The sequence below is a fragment of the Papilio machaon genome, chromosome 9 (assembly GCF_912999745.1).
Source record: "Papilio machaon chromosome 9, ilPapMach1.1, whole genome shotgun sequence".
In the NCBI taxonomy this organism is placed as follows: domain Eukaryota; kingdom Metazoa; phylum Arthropoda; class Insecta; order Lepidoptera; family Papilionidae; genus Papilio; species Papilio machaon.
In genome coordinates, this window is record NC_059994.1 from 5,001,676 (window position 1) to 5,017,019 (window position 15,344).

A 15,344-nucleotide genomic window follows, 5' to 3' on the forward strand; every position below is an offset into this window, starting at 1 on the left:
TAGGCGCCCTTTTAAAAACTCAAACTAGCTATTAAACTTGGCATGATTGTTATAGTTCTTTGGTGCCGCTCTGGCACTACTCTTTAATTCATACACAATGATATTCCATTGTGGGTACACTCCCTACTCTTTCATTAGAATGTAGCCAATCTGAACAATATATTCTTTAACAAAAAATAAATAATTTTGTTCATATAATTACAGAACACAACTGATGCAGAAAACACGGAGGATTGCATATATATACTTCCTGATGCAAATGTATTTCAATGTCACATCTATTTTTTGAAATTTTTGCTTAAATTTGGTAAGTTGTAGTTGTTGTTTGGCAATTTCTTTAAAATAAAGGCTCATTTACAATGCACCATTTTCTTCTAAATACTATAAATTGAATTCAATAGTCTACTAGTCAAAAAGTGTTTAAATTCCATTCTGCAGATTTATCAATATATTATTCACATATCAAACACACATATGTTCATTCTTGATTAACTTCTATACAAGATATAAGATTAATTTAAGAACTATAATCCAATTTTATTTTTTTAAGGTAAAACTTTCCACTTCTTAGTACTAGAAAATGTTATAGAAGCTATCCGAAAACAAAGTAGAAATGCTTGTTTCCAGAAAAAGAAGTGGGCAAAACTAGCATTGACTTTCATATCCCGACATATTAGAAGCGGTGTTGTGTCTATTGGTATGTATCCTTAGCGAGAAAACCGACACTGTGCCGGTGTATCGGCGCAACACTAGACCTACAAAAATATCAGTGCTTACGTCCCCTCACTACATCTATCTGACATTTGTTTTGGTAACAAAAAGTACGCCATTCGAACCATACGATCTTAATGAATATTGTTTTTGTATGAAACCAAACTCGAGTAGAGTTGGTGGCAATAAAAGCTAAAGTTTTAAATTGCTGATGTTATAAATTACATATATTCAACAATTTCCAATTAAAAATTTCCAATTATAAACAACAATTCAATTACATATATTCAAATATATATATATATATATATATATATTATGCTCTGAAAGTAAGGATGACAACTATTTCATAGCTTATCTTCTCTTGCAGTCCAAAATCCAATTGAACAAAATAACACTGGACATTTTTTTGTTGTTGAATGTTGCTTAAAGCTGGTCGAAGAATATGATAAAATTGTAAGTATGATACTTGTAACATATGGCAAATTATTATTTTCTTTAGAATTTTTTGGTTAGAATGAGTGATCTTTGCAGATACTTCTGAGCAATTACGAACATCTAAAAGTACATGAATATGCAGATAGATTATTAATCCTAACCGTTAATGAATTGAAATCAATAGTTAATACTTTTGGGAATGCAAATTTAATTAGAAACAATTTATTTCCGAAAGAAAGATGCCAGGATGAGTCTATGCAACGTGTCTCAAATGAGCACATTGAATCAGATTATGATATGATTGAAGAAAAATTACCAAAGCTAGAACCTACTAAAGTTAGTATAGGAGTTGAAACTTGCAAAATTATTGAAGAAAAAAATACAGTTGATGCTAGTGTTCAAACTGACTTGGATTCTGAATTACTTACTCGTATATTAAATATAGAAAGTGTTAAAACTATTCTTGCCGATTCTGTAAAATTAAAGGAAATGCTAGACAAAGAAAATTTTAATTCATTTTTAAAAGATTGGGACGTTAATTTAAATTCACCGAAATCGGTTACAAAAAATAAAGAAAATAATGCGAGCCAGAGAAATTTCAAATGGCGTAGAAAACGTCCTAGAAGTCTTGTTGAACAGAAAGAAGGAATACAACATTCAGTCACTAAAAACTTAATGGTACAAATACCTAAAGAAATTGTATGTTCTGTAGTAGGAAAACAGTTCCGTAATAAATGTAATCCTAGCGCCAATGATGTAACACCAACGGACGGTTCTTCCACATCTGGCATTGTATCTACTGCACCAAGTCCTAATGATTACTGGACTGAATATGAGAATAATCGAAATGTACTCGTCACTTCTGTTGACAAAGAAAGTGAAATAGACATTAATAATGTGATGTTCGAAGTGACAAGTACAGCTATGAATGAAAATTTGAAATCTCGTAGCGATGAATGGGTGTCGCGTTTTGTTCAAATAATGGAAGAGGTTCTTACACAAGTATTACAGAAAAATCCCACACAATCTCCCAATGTGTTAGCCCCACCATGGACTCTCTTTGAAGCAACCACTTGTATTAAAATGAAATATCGTAAGGACCGTGATATAGTCGATGCTGGAAATAAATTGACCAATACTCTTACAAAGATTAGTGATAAAAAAGGTAATATCCGTATGAGAGTTACTTAACTTTGCTTCGGTTGATATAAATAATATTTTTAATCTTAATATTTCAGGAACAGTTAATATTCATCTGACTCCAAAACAGTATATGGAAATGTACAGTTATGGTGTTTATTTGATTGATACCCTACAGGTAATATATAAGTTTATTAATTTATAACTTTGTGTGTACAGTCAGGGAATTTTGCGGTGGTCCACTTACAGAAAAATTGTCTTATTCTTTGCAACGAGACAAACGCACCTCCTTACAAAATAACCAATAGATAGTGGATTGAGCAAATGGCGGCATAATAGTAAAAATCGATTAGTCTTGTACTATTGACCGACCTGTTTTCGTACAGATACACTTAAAAGCTGCGTTTTATTGATAATTCCTCCGCGTTGTCATCTCAATGCGTACGAAATGTTCAAACTATTGTCGCTTTAAGTTCGCAGTTTTCCTTATTGTACATATGATATAGGCATGTAAAATATTAATTAAATCGCTTATCAAACATTATAGGCTGCTTTTGAGGGCTGTGAAGATTTACAAACTGCTTCTGAATCACTATCGAAATTGTTATACGATATTGAGCATCCAAATCTATCAACTAGTCAAAATGATGCATTTATCGACGTACAAGACGAAATTATCGTAAATACCAGTACCACAAATAAAGGTAAAATAGTTCATAATTATGATAATTCAATAAATTCAACTGTGTTTATATTTCTCAGTGCTTTTATTCCAACCTTTTTTTTTGTGCATTGGTATACAATTAAATAAGTTTGAAAAAGTTATCTAATCAAGTTAGTCATCAAACAACTTTAAAATGGCCAAAATAACCAAAACCTACCAAATAATTAGACAAATAAATTAGGTTTGGCAAAAAGTTTGATCATTGTACCTAGTATTGCCATGTGCAAAGTTTTAATTTCTACTGTTGTATTATAACTTGTATTGGTGACTTGTTAGAACTAAACATGTTAAATAAACAATTTCATTTCAGAGTCAAAAGAAAAGACACTCCTGACCAATAACGAAGATTCATTAGTTCAACAAAAAAAACAAATAGACTTATCTCCAGTACCTTCTCCATCAAAGCGCAAGTTAAGATTAAAATTTAAAAATGTAAGTTGAAATATTTTTTTTATTTTATAATTAATTAGCTGTCGCCCGAGACTTTGTTCGCATGGAATTAAAAAAATACTTAATATGTAGCCTATGTTTTCTTCCAGACAATGTTCTACATCTATTTCAAATTTCATCAAAATCTGTTTAGTAACTCCAGAGATACCTTCTAACAAATATCTATCCATCCATTCATCCATCCATCTAAACTTTCTCATTTGTAATATCACTAAGATGTAATTTTTTTTTTCACAGAAAGTTGAAAGAGTCAATGATGTTAAAAATATAGAGAAAGCCGAAAGTAAAACCTCATTGCCATCTACATTGGATTCAAAGAATTACAATGATGTATGTGAAAAGGAAAGTTTAAAGTGTTTTATAAATGAGGAGCCTCACACACCACTTTATGATCCACCAACATTAGACGAAGTCCAAACACTCAAAAATATAACAACTGAATCTCCAATGAATGTTGCAATGACAACAAACACTAATAATGATTCAAAACAACCAAAAATAATTATAAATTTCACTCAATGTGCGGAATATGAAGAAAAACTTAAGATTAAAACATTAGAATTAAATGATACTGATGAAGAGTCTTATTTAGATAATGATAATGATTATACATCCGATGATGAATACAATCATTATGAAAGTAATAAGGAATGGCCGAATGATAATAAGCATTTCAAATTTGAAAATATTTTTAATGTTATATTTCTAGATATCAGACAAACTTTTATCATTGTGTTTGCATTTTGGTAAGTATTTTAAGATAAAACGTAATATATATTTATTACAGTCCAAGATCTACAATATAGCTTTTGCAAGCGACTTCGTCTGCGCGAAATTAAAAAAAATCTAGTAATAAATATAAAAATAGAATTATTGAAATACATCCAGTTGTTTTTGTATTTGTTCGTTACATACAAAAATACATATCTTTTTCCTTTTATAATGTTGTATAAATTAATACACTCAGTGCTACTATGATTGTTTTAATAAAGACGGCACTGAATGTGTTAAATTTTAGTAATAGTAATAATTTTTATGCTTTATAGACATAATCAAGTCAAACGCTTAGCTATTGGTTGTAAAAAAATTAAAGTTTGTACATTTTTTAGACTAATTGTGTTATTACCCCAAATATTTTGTAAAAGAAAAACTTTTATCTTGATTTTTTTTTTCTATTTGATTTTCTTTTTTTTTAGTATGACGTGTCAAAAGGCTATAAACATATCTGATCCTGATAGAAAATTATTAGAGGCCAAAGAAGTTTATTCTAAAATAACTAACATTTGTAATATTCTGAGCAGGTCAGTGACGTTTGAGAGGACTGAACTTTTTATATCCCATTATGTTATCAAGCACGAAAACATTAATAAAATTTTGGGCAGTCATTTAAAAATTAATAAATAATATTTTATCTGTCTTTTATTATTAAATTCGTTAACATTTTTGAGATTTAAAAAGGTCGAAAAAAAATTAAATTAAACATTTATGTACGTTTTAGAATCATTAAGCGAGATGACAAATTATTTATGTCACAAATTGCTGAAGTTTTAAAGGCAGAAGATGTTATGGAAGATTTTAAATTTGATGAAAGCGATTTAAGAAAATACAAGTAAGAATTATAATTGTTTTGTAAAAATAATTTATTATTATTATTATAGAATTATATTTTAAAAAATTATAAATAATAAAATATATATTTATAATTAAATGTAAAAATGTTTTAAAAAATATTAAAATATTCACTGGCTATTTGTTTTTCAGGGAAATAAGTACAAAATATTTGGAGCAAGCCAATTCTCTTCGCGAATGTCTAGAAACAATAATCAGACATATGTCTTGATTTATTTAATTTTAATCGCGTTAATTGAAATGGATTTTAAAATTGGTAATTTTTTAATCGTATTCTTCTTAATTCCATAACAAAGAGTGTAATAAAATAAAAGAGTGTAGTTTTGAAAAAATGTAAATAAATATTTTGCATGCAGTGAAAGTGCAGAATGTATATAAAAAAAGTATTTTTTTATCGTAATTAAATGAAGGTAAAAGTTTAATAATAGTATATAAAATTATATACATAAACAATTCTCACAGCAATCATCTCTAATTGAATTAATCTAAATAAAGATTTTAGAAAGCATTGGATTACAAACTTAACCATTTCCAAATTTATATACTGACTACCTCATTACAGTAACAAGGATATTAGTGCATTTAAAAATTAACTTTTGAACTGTTTGAAACAGTTTGACATACATTGAAGATATATTGATTACCTTTTTTTAATAGTACCTGATAGTATTTTTAAATACAGCTACTATGTTTTTTGTTTGTACATAATATTATGTTTCAAATAGGTAAGTTTAAGTATGAAATAATAAGTATTAATATCACTTTAGTTTTTCTAACCTGTTTCATAAATATATCTGCGATTGTAATTCTACAAGAATAAATTATGTTTATCTTAGTCCTCTTCACATCTCACATAAAAAGTACACATATTTTTTTTTTGCATGAAATGTCAAGCAATTTATTTTCACTTACTAACAATGTTATTGTACATGTTTTTTTTTTCAAGTTGATACATATTAATTACATAAGTTAGGTACATTTTTAATGTAATTAAAGTCTGAAATTAAAACAATTTTTTTTGTTTCAACCGTTGTTACTTGTAAAATAAATAATATAGTTCTACAAGTTGTAACAATTTATTTTTTTAAAAGTCGAAGTTAGTGATATGTACTTAAAAGTATATACACATATGTTGGATCGTAGAGGGCTGCATAATTATAATTTTAACCATGATAAATTAAAAAAACAACGAAAACAGTGAGGTATTTTTATTTTTTTAAGAAAAAAAAGGATAGAATACAACATGTAAAAATATAACATTTTTACTTAATCATAATATAAATACAAACATTCTCATTTTTTATCAACATGTTAATTAGTTATTTATGTATGTACGACTAGAAATTAATTGAAACCTTTGCCTTCCACCATCGCTTGGGCACAGTATTTCGGGAACTGAACAACTGATAATAAGAAATCAGCTAAGCCCTGAAAAAAATAATACAAATAGATTAGAAATCTTATTAACATTATTAGTCATAATTAAAAGGACTATTTTTAATGGCTATCATCCTTTGTCAATAAAAAAAAACATTGTCTAGGCATTGATCATTACCCAAGCTCAGCGTAAATAAAGTTTATCAAACCGGTTAAATTGAAAACGAGAATAGTAAATAATAATTGTGAAATCAGTGTATAATTTAACGATAAAGTTGTTTAATATTATTTTTTACTAATGGAAAATACTAACCTCTAAAGGTTCTATGCATACAGTGAAGGGTAGTACTATAATGTATATCCCCGCAGCTATTCCTGCGACCCAAAATGCTATGAATATTAGGATCACGAGCCAGATTATTGAAAACACTATGTTCCCCATTGTCTGTAACAAAAAATAAAGCATTTTTATTATAACACAAAAATTGTACAGTTATCAGTCGTACATTCATACGTTGGTTAAGTAAAATACGCGGACGAAGTCGCGGGAACAGATAGTTAAAAAAATGTTACATAGAAAACCAGTCCTTAATCAGTCGCGTTACATCATTCATCGTTTTACGCGAAGATTCTGAGTAAACTATGAATTAAGGTCAGACAAAATCATTTATGACGTGGTACAGAAATATAACTCCACAAATTAGAAATAACAAGGCAAGTTGTTATTTAGTAATATGGAAATTGAAACAGTATACCCAACTATTGATTTCCATTGTCGAAACTCTATTACAAAATATAATAATGTTATAAGTTATACTTTCATGGATGTTATTGCTCAAAAAACTGACAACTTAACGTGGGTAGACATATGAACCGGTTTCGAATTGTGTTTATTTTGTAGCCTTACATGCGTGTTTCCCGGTTACCGGTCAATCGGCCCATTAAGAAAGAATTTCTCAATGTGCCGACTGATTGGTAGGCCAATCGGCCTAACCGGAAACATTCTCTTATCACCGTGAGTTTCCACTTAAATAATAGAAAAAGCATTTTGCCATCCCTTTCATTCTTTTGGAATGAACCGAGATATCAATATATTTCGTACAGGTATTTCAATAGTAGTACAGTTATTCTTAAACATTGCTTACTATCTTATATTAAAGGTTAATGTAGTGTTTATCACGAATGACTTTCAAGGCTTAATTAATTTTTACATTAACGCTACACGCATTTAGTTGCTATTGAATAACTGGCGCGTGGTAACACGATCGTTTAACGAAAATAGTACTTGATTCGCTCTAGTTAGGTTACCGATCACATTCTTATGTGTCCACTCGTATCAGTGAACGCATATCGGTTGTACAATGTGATAAAGCTAAAAAAACACGTAGTTATTCGGTTTAATTTTATATGTTACAAGTTCGTGAGTATCGATGAATAATTTTTCCTGAAATAAACGGTTGCAAGACGCTATTTATTTCTGAGAAATATCTGTTTACTACAAAACGTTAGCGTAAACCAACATAATTATATTGTATATTTTGTAAAATAAATTATTACAGTTTTTTATATTTTATATGTATTCTGAATCTAATCTTTTAAAACGAAATACAATGCTATTGAAGGTAAAGGTTACGTTTGTAGGTTACTTAATAATCAATATAAATATACAGTGTAAACTCTTTATAACGAAACTTGAGGGACTGAGCATTTTTTGTCGTTATAGAGAGTTATCGTTATATGGAGTACACAAAAACAACCAAATTAACAAGATAACATAAAATAAACAATAATAAAGATAAAGATAAAGATAGCTTTATTTTCCCTTAAACACAGTTACATATTAATATAAACCTAATTTTCGAACAATAAACTATTACTAGTAAAATAATGCTAATATTTACTACCAATAAGAAATGTGTTAGTTTTGTTAGTTTCTGTATATGCTAAACTTATTATTTAAAATTAGTATGGTTAGTGTGAGTTTTCTCCTTGATCTTCTGTGTAAGGGCCGCCTAGAGCGGTGAAAGCCTCCTCCAGATTCTTCCATGTCTTTCTGTCCGATGTTAGTCTGGTCCAGCTGTTACCAGCAATTTTTATGATATCGTCGCACCACCTTAAATGTGGACGACCCTTTCTTCTTTTGTTGTTGATGGGGAACCAGTTAGTTATTACTTTTGTCCACCTTTCGTCTTTTACTCTTTGCGTGTGTCCCGCCCATTTCCATTTAAGTCGTAATAATAATTTCACCACATCTTTAGCTTTTGTTTGTTTTCTGATTACCGTATTTCTAACTTTATCTCTTATTTTAAGTCCTAAGTAGCTTCTTTCAATGCCTCTCTGACATATCTTAATTTTATCGAGATTTTTTCTAGTTAAAGGCCAGGTTTGACTCGAGTACGTGAGGCAGGGCAGTAGACAAATGTTCATAGCTTTCGTCTTTAGTTCGGTGGGGATCTTACTTTTAAATATGTCTTTTAGAGACCAATATTTGTTCCATGTTCTTTTTATTCTCCTATCTATCTCTTTATCTGTCCCCGACTTGAAAGAAATCAAATGACCTAAGTAAATGTAGTCTTCGACGTATTCTAGAGGAATGTTTTCCAAATTTATACGGACATGCTCTCTATTTGTCATTACCTTAGTTTTACTTTCGTTTATTTTTAATCCCACCAAGTTACTTTGTGCAGCAAGTGAATTTAACATAACTTCTAGTTCTTGGGGGGTTTCCGATAGTAGTACTACATCATCAGCAAACCTTAAATGACTCAAGTACGCACCGTTTATTTTTAAGCCCATTTCATTCCAATTTAGTTTATTGAATACATATTCCAGGACCGCTATAAAAAGTTTCGGGGACATTGGGTCTCCCTGTCTCACCCCTTTTTCAATTTTAATAGTTGGACCATGGCTTTCTAAGTTTATATTTGCAGTACTTGTGCGGTAAATCTCTTTAATAATATCCACGTAGTCCTCGTTTACCCCTTGTTGCGATAGTGCTTGCCATATTGACTCATGTGAAATTGAATCGAAAGCCTTGCTATAATCGATAAAGCCAATATAGAGAGGTTTATTGTATTCTGTATATTTTTCAATTATGAGTTTAAGAGTGTGGATGTGATCCACCGTCGAGAAGCCGCTTATGAAACCTGCTTGTTCGACCGGTTGGTTATCATCTATAATTTTTGATAATCGTCTTAATAGAGTTGATGAGAAGACTTTGTACAGGCACGACATTAGGCTTATAGGCCTGTAGTTTGATATTGATTTAGGATCACCTTTTTTGAATAGCAGGATTATTTCAGAACTAGTCCATTGTTTCGGTATTGTTTTGGTTCTCAAGATGTGATTAAATAATTTTGTAAGTGGGGTGATAAGAAAATCTTTCCCTGCGATGATCATCTCATTGGTGATTCCGTCCGTGCCTGGGCTTTTTCCTGTTTTGAGGTTATTTATTGTGGATTCTATTTCACTTGTAATAAAGCATGGTGTTGGTTCTTTATTCATAATAGGAGTATGGTTGCTTAATGGGGAAAGATGACCTGATTTCGCATATAACTTTCTATAGAAATTAGTGGCTATATTCATTAAATGTTGTCTATTAGTACAAAAAGAGCCTGTCTCGTTTTGTAACTGGCTAATCATTTGTTTTGATGTCGAAAGCTGTTTGTAAGCTTTCTTAACCGCCCCTGTGTTTTTTAAGTGTTCCTCTATGACTCTTAGTCTGTACCGGTGTAAATTTTTTCGAATTTTCTTATGTATTTTCCTGTATAGTAAGCTAAGTAGATATTTTTCTTCTTTGGTTTTGTATGTTTTGTTTTTTAGCACATGTTTTTGTTCTTTAAGATCGATAACTTCTTGTGTTATTATATGCTGATTTTTATTTTTGTTTTTGGAGATGCAGGATAGTGTGGAGCTTTTTATGATGTGTTTTTCTAAATCGTTGTATTGTGCCTGGACGGGTTGGTTTTCATTGTGCTTGTAGCTGGAGAGTTCGTGTTTATACTTATTAAGATCTATATATTTTGTGTTAAGTTTACTGTACGCCGTTCTTGATTTTTTGGAGGTTTCTATTGTAAATGTTGCACGCACGAGACGATGATCGCTGGGATGTTTAAGACAGTTGACCACGTTAATGTTTTCAACTAGTGTAGGTCTATTTGTTGCTATAAAATCTATTTCGTTTTTTGTGTGCCCGCCGGGTGCTTTCCATGTCCACCTTAGCTTGTGCGACTTTTTAAACATTGTATTTACAATTTTAAGTTGGTGCTTTAAGCAAAATTGTATAAATTTTTCTCCTCTTTTGTTTCTTTTTCCGTACCCATATTTCCCCATTACAGAATTTTCTTCATATTTAGGCACGCCTATTTTTGCATTCATATCACCTAAAAATATTATGTTTTGAGTATTTTCTGTAAAAGCTCTTTCTAAAGAATCGTAGAATAGCTGTATTTCAGTTTCATTGGCATTAGTTGTTGGCGCATAGACTTGTAAGATGGTAAAAGGCTTTCCTTCGATGTCCACAGCAATAGTAGCAACTCTGTCAGAGAAACCAGTGAAGTTTTTCACTACAATATCCTTTTGTTTCTTAATAAGGAAGCCTACGCCTTTCTGGCCACTTTTGATGCCGCAACAATAGAGCCAGTAAGATCCTCTGTCTTCTATAACATTTCCTTCTCGTCTTGTTTCCGATAAGCCAATAATATCCCACTTTATTTGAGAGATTGCATGTTCTAATTCTATTATTCTTGTTTCATTTACTAATGACCTGACGTTGAAAGTCGCAATATAGTATTTTTTTCTTTTTATTTTAATTTCTGGAGGGTTATAGTCTACAACCCCCGCGGTGACAAGCCGTTTTGGGGGAGGGATAGATAAATGATTTACTTTTTTTCGTTTTTGATTTTGTATATATTGTACGTTCGGAAGAGGCTTGGCTAGTTGCTAATTTTCATTTTGAGTCTCTGAGGGAGATTTTAGATTATTTTTATCTTTAGTGCTTTTTATATAGCTAAGAATAGGGTTGGGGGAAGATGGATTTTGTTTTTGTGTTCTGTTTCTTTTAACAATTTGTTGGTTTTTTCTTTGTTGGAGTGTCCGTGTGTCTTCTGCTAAGTTTGGCGGAGTTACTTCAAGTTCTCTTTTTTTCGAATTGTAGACATTACTATTTTTTACATTAGGGGACGTAGGTGAATCTTTTATTACTAACTTGTCATATCTTATAAAAGCATTTTTTCCATCGTTCCGAGCCTTATGAAGTTGTTCTTGCAGAGACTTACGGGTTTCTAATATTTCAGGCGGGTAATCTTCCTTCAGATAAATGCCTGTATCTTTCAAGTATCTACTATTTTTCAAAACGTTTATTTTTTTGCCATATGTTGTAAAAGTTACGTTTACCGGCCTTTTTTTGCTTTCACTTTTTCTTCCCATTCTTCTTACTTCTAAATAAACAATAATACCGATAATAAATATTTACTGTCTACAAATATGAACACATTTCTTCGTAATAGAGAATGGCTTATCGCTATAAAGAGTGTTTCAATATGTGGGTTTTAACACAAACCAACCGAGTTGGGCTCACTTCAACGTTACAGGCAGTTTATTGTTATAAAGGATAACGTTATAAAGAGTTTAAACTGTAATTGTTATAAAATAATAATTTATCAATAGGCGTATTGTTTGGACTTACGCCACTGTTTTTGCTTTAGAACTATTACCTTTAGGTATAGTCGATATCCTTATGTTTTGTAAATGTCTAGCTATTCACAGTTTAGTTTGCACAATGATAAGACCGAGTTGAGCAATTAATTAGTAGGTAATTTATTAATAGCTTAATTCTTAACTGTTAATTTTTCAAGGTTTTTGTGATATAAAAGCATCTAAAAAACATGACTACATAATAACATTAGTTACTTTGGAATAAGATTAAGTGCACATTATTTATTTTTAACAATGTTTACTTATTTATGTGAACACTTTTCGCTCTTTCCCGTGTGTACAGGTATAATAAACTGATGACTTCACTGCCAATGGCAGATTAAATACGTGTACCAATTGTTTACTGATTTATCATATCTACATGTATGTATATTATGTACACATTTAGTTTCTTAAAACTCGCATAAATTTGAAAATATACTTTAAAACGCAGAACTTTTGCATTAATTATATAATTATTGTAGTATTTATATTTGTACAGACATACATATATTATATCATAATCACTCTGACTGACCTTGCGCACTCGTCTGATGGATCTGTATCGGTAAAGTAAATGAGTCCACTTTTTTAAATTCGTGCCACCGTTCGCTTGGAGAAATTTCAATTACACACGATATTAATTACAAATATTTTACTTTCGATTAGCGTAGCTTTCTAATTATAAAAATTAACGCTGAATAGAAATCGGATCTTGGATTCATTCTTGGATGCATTCTGGTACTTAAATAAAAACCACGCCACTATACAAATAGGAACATTGTTTAGTTAGCAAAGTGCTAATTGACACTCGAACTATACACGCCATACACACCTTCAGTCCCATCTATCGTCCCTCAGAAAAATCTTATATGAAGCACATCAATGGGGGGGAGGAGGCTGCGGTGCAACCGCGTTTATTTAGTTTATAATGATGTCACACGATAGTTAAAACAAAGTTATCGATATTAATAAATTTACTACAAATCGGTTTTAAATTGTCTAATAATACAACGTAAACATTTCGTCCCTTTGCTTCCTAAATTATGGTTACTCCTAAATTGTTATCTAAATAGATAAAACTTTCGCGCTTATCAATGAACGTGATGTCATCTTAAAGTGCACATGTTTACGTCCGGTGAAAGTCATAAAAGTACTCGTACCTATCTATTTAGGGTCGAAGAATGCTTGGGAGCGTGGGACATGAGTAGGTTTGATAATTTAACACAACGGTTTCCATTTCAAACCGGTAACAAACCCGTTGCACTACGCTTTCCGTATATTTGTAATGCATACGCAAGAGAACGAGTTTTAGTAAACTCCTACGAATAATAAGTATTGTTTATACCAAGCCAAGATAATGTAGGACGCTTAAAATACTTCAGTAAACAAGTTTGAATTCTGTCGTTATGTAAGAAAAAACAAATTTTATCTTGTTTCCAATAAGTAATATTTAAATCGATTTAAACATAGTTAACCTACATGTTGATATTGCCATTTTTATATCGATTACTTTTGAATTTCATATAAATTTTTTCTTAATCTTAAATCTAAATGGTTACAGTAATTTGGTTTTTCAAATAAGAAATCCACCATCTAAAAGATATAACATTAACATATGGAAATGGAATGGTTATAAAATTCATTTAAAACTTAAATATTATATAAATATCTTACCAAAAATAAGTATGTTCCTTTAGTAATACAATAAAAATACTTATCACCACACACAATCCGACTATTCAACGGGCGTTCTGATATGAGACTGCGTAAAAATACAGCTCGTAAACACTACCTACACGAACACAATATATGTAGTATGTACACATGCGACCAAACGATGACGAACGTCGAGCTAGGCGAAGCGTTCTCATTGCTTTATTTTAATGTCAGAAAACTCGAAATAGGGCTTTAGTTTGTACCCAAAATTGGGTCAGTGGACTTTCTTGCGCATGCGCATGGGTAAAACTACCTATTCAAATCAACAACAACAACTCACGCGTGACCCGGAGAGGTAGGCAGGGAGTATTCCATTTGATGCGATCCTGGCATACCTCTTTCATACATCTACGCTTGCATTTTTTCTCTACTGTTTTTTCTAGTCTCAATACCGCCTTGTGTATATCACCACCACCAAACCATGCCTTTCCCAATTTTATCTTACATAATCTCTGACCCCCTCATATGATTTAAGCATAATATTATGTTTTAAATATACATACATAATTATAAATCACTTGTTTAGAAAAAATCCCAGGCTCTCTTAATTTATCATCAATTATGTTCTGATATTATTAGTGTCATAAGACATCCGATCGTAATTAAAGACCGTCTTTATTAACTGTAGGTACACTGTGACCACATTGTACAGTCAGCTTCATAAATATAGTGGCAGTCAAGATATCCAAATATATAGGAACACCTAAAGTTATCAATTATATAAGTACAACCAAAGTTATCAAATTAATTGAAGCATCCACTCTGCTCAAAAACACCGGAGCGTTCACATCGTCATATATATGAGTACATTCAAAGTGCTCATAATTATAGTTACAGACATAGCGTCAATAATAACGAAGCATCGAAAGTATGCAAAAATATCGTAACATTTGACAAAATTGAACTCTATCTCTATTTACTTAAGATACACTTTGAAATATACTACTTCTGTTAAATTCATTTGACATTTTATATCAAAACATTTTTTTGCTATTTACTTCAAGTTTACGTCCCGCATGACAGATAGGTACGAGATAGATAAGCAATATCAAATTTTAATTTGTCACCATATATGCCAGTTTGGCCTTACGGTTTAACTGTTCGCTGTAATACGCAGTTTTGGCGATTCGAATCCCAAACTTATTTTTACATTTTTAAGGTTTTTAATTTTATTATCAAAGAGTTATATAAAATTGAACTTTTTCGCAACAATTATTGGTTACTATTCGACATCTTTAAAAATTAAGGAACCACAATATTCCTTGTCCCTTTTTTTAACCGAGACTTCATTAGCATGTTTTTTATTGTTCACGTTTATTATTGTAAGTTTCGTCATTAAATTCCGCGCGGACTGTCACTGGCGACATCGAATACGTGTAATAAATCTATGCTTGGAAAATTCTACTGCAACCGGACTGAAGATACCTAGCAGGAAGAGAAAAATATTTTGATACAAATTGTC

The 15,344-nt window shown here is 30.8% G+C and overlaps 2 protein-coding genes across 2 annotated transcripts; one reads left to right on the forward strand and one right to left on the reverse strand.

Annotated features, from left to right (window-relative positions):
* Positions 1-222: 222 nt before the first annotated feature.
* Positions 223-5,325, forward strand: LOC106717887. The gene is made up of 11 exons (XM_045679360.1): positions 223-307; positions 551-697; positions 1,082-1,167; positions 1,246-2,314; positions 2,388-2,467; positions 2,837-2,993; positions 3,324-3,445; positions 3,701-4,209; positions 4,660-4,764; positions 4,962-5,072; positions 5,225-5,325. Exons 4-11 carry the CDS (start codon positions 1,405-1,407, stop codon positions 5,301-5,303), a joined length of 2,073 nt encoding a protein of 690 aa, XP_045535316.1. The 5' UTR covers positions 223-307; positions 551-697; positions 1,082-1,167; positions 1,246-1,404; the 3' UTR covers positions 5,304-5,325.
* A 1,094-nt stretch (positions 5,326-6,419) lies between these two features.
* Positions 6,420-14,101, reverse strand: LOC123721232. The gene is made up of 3 exons (XM_045679220.1): positions 13,841-14,101; positions 6,783-6,914; positions 6,420-6,520 (listed from the first exon to the last, which is right to left on the reverse strand). The coding sequence occupies exons 2-3, from the start codon at positions 6,909-6,911 to the stop codon at positions 6,437-6,439; spliced, it is 213 nt and encodes a 70-aa protein (XP_045535176.1). The 5' UTR covers positions 6,912-6,914; positions 13,841-14,101; the 3' UTR covers positions 6,420-6,436.
* Positions 14,102-15,344: the final 1,243 nt, after the last annotated feature.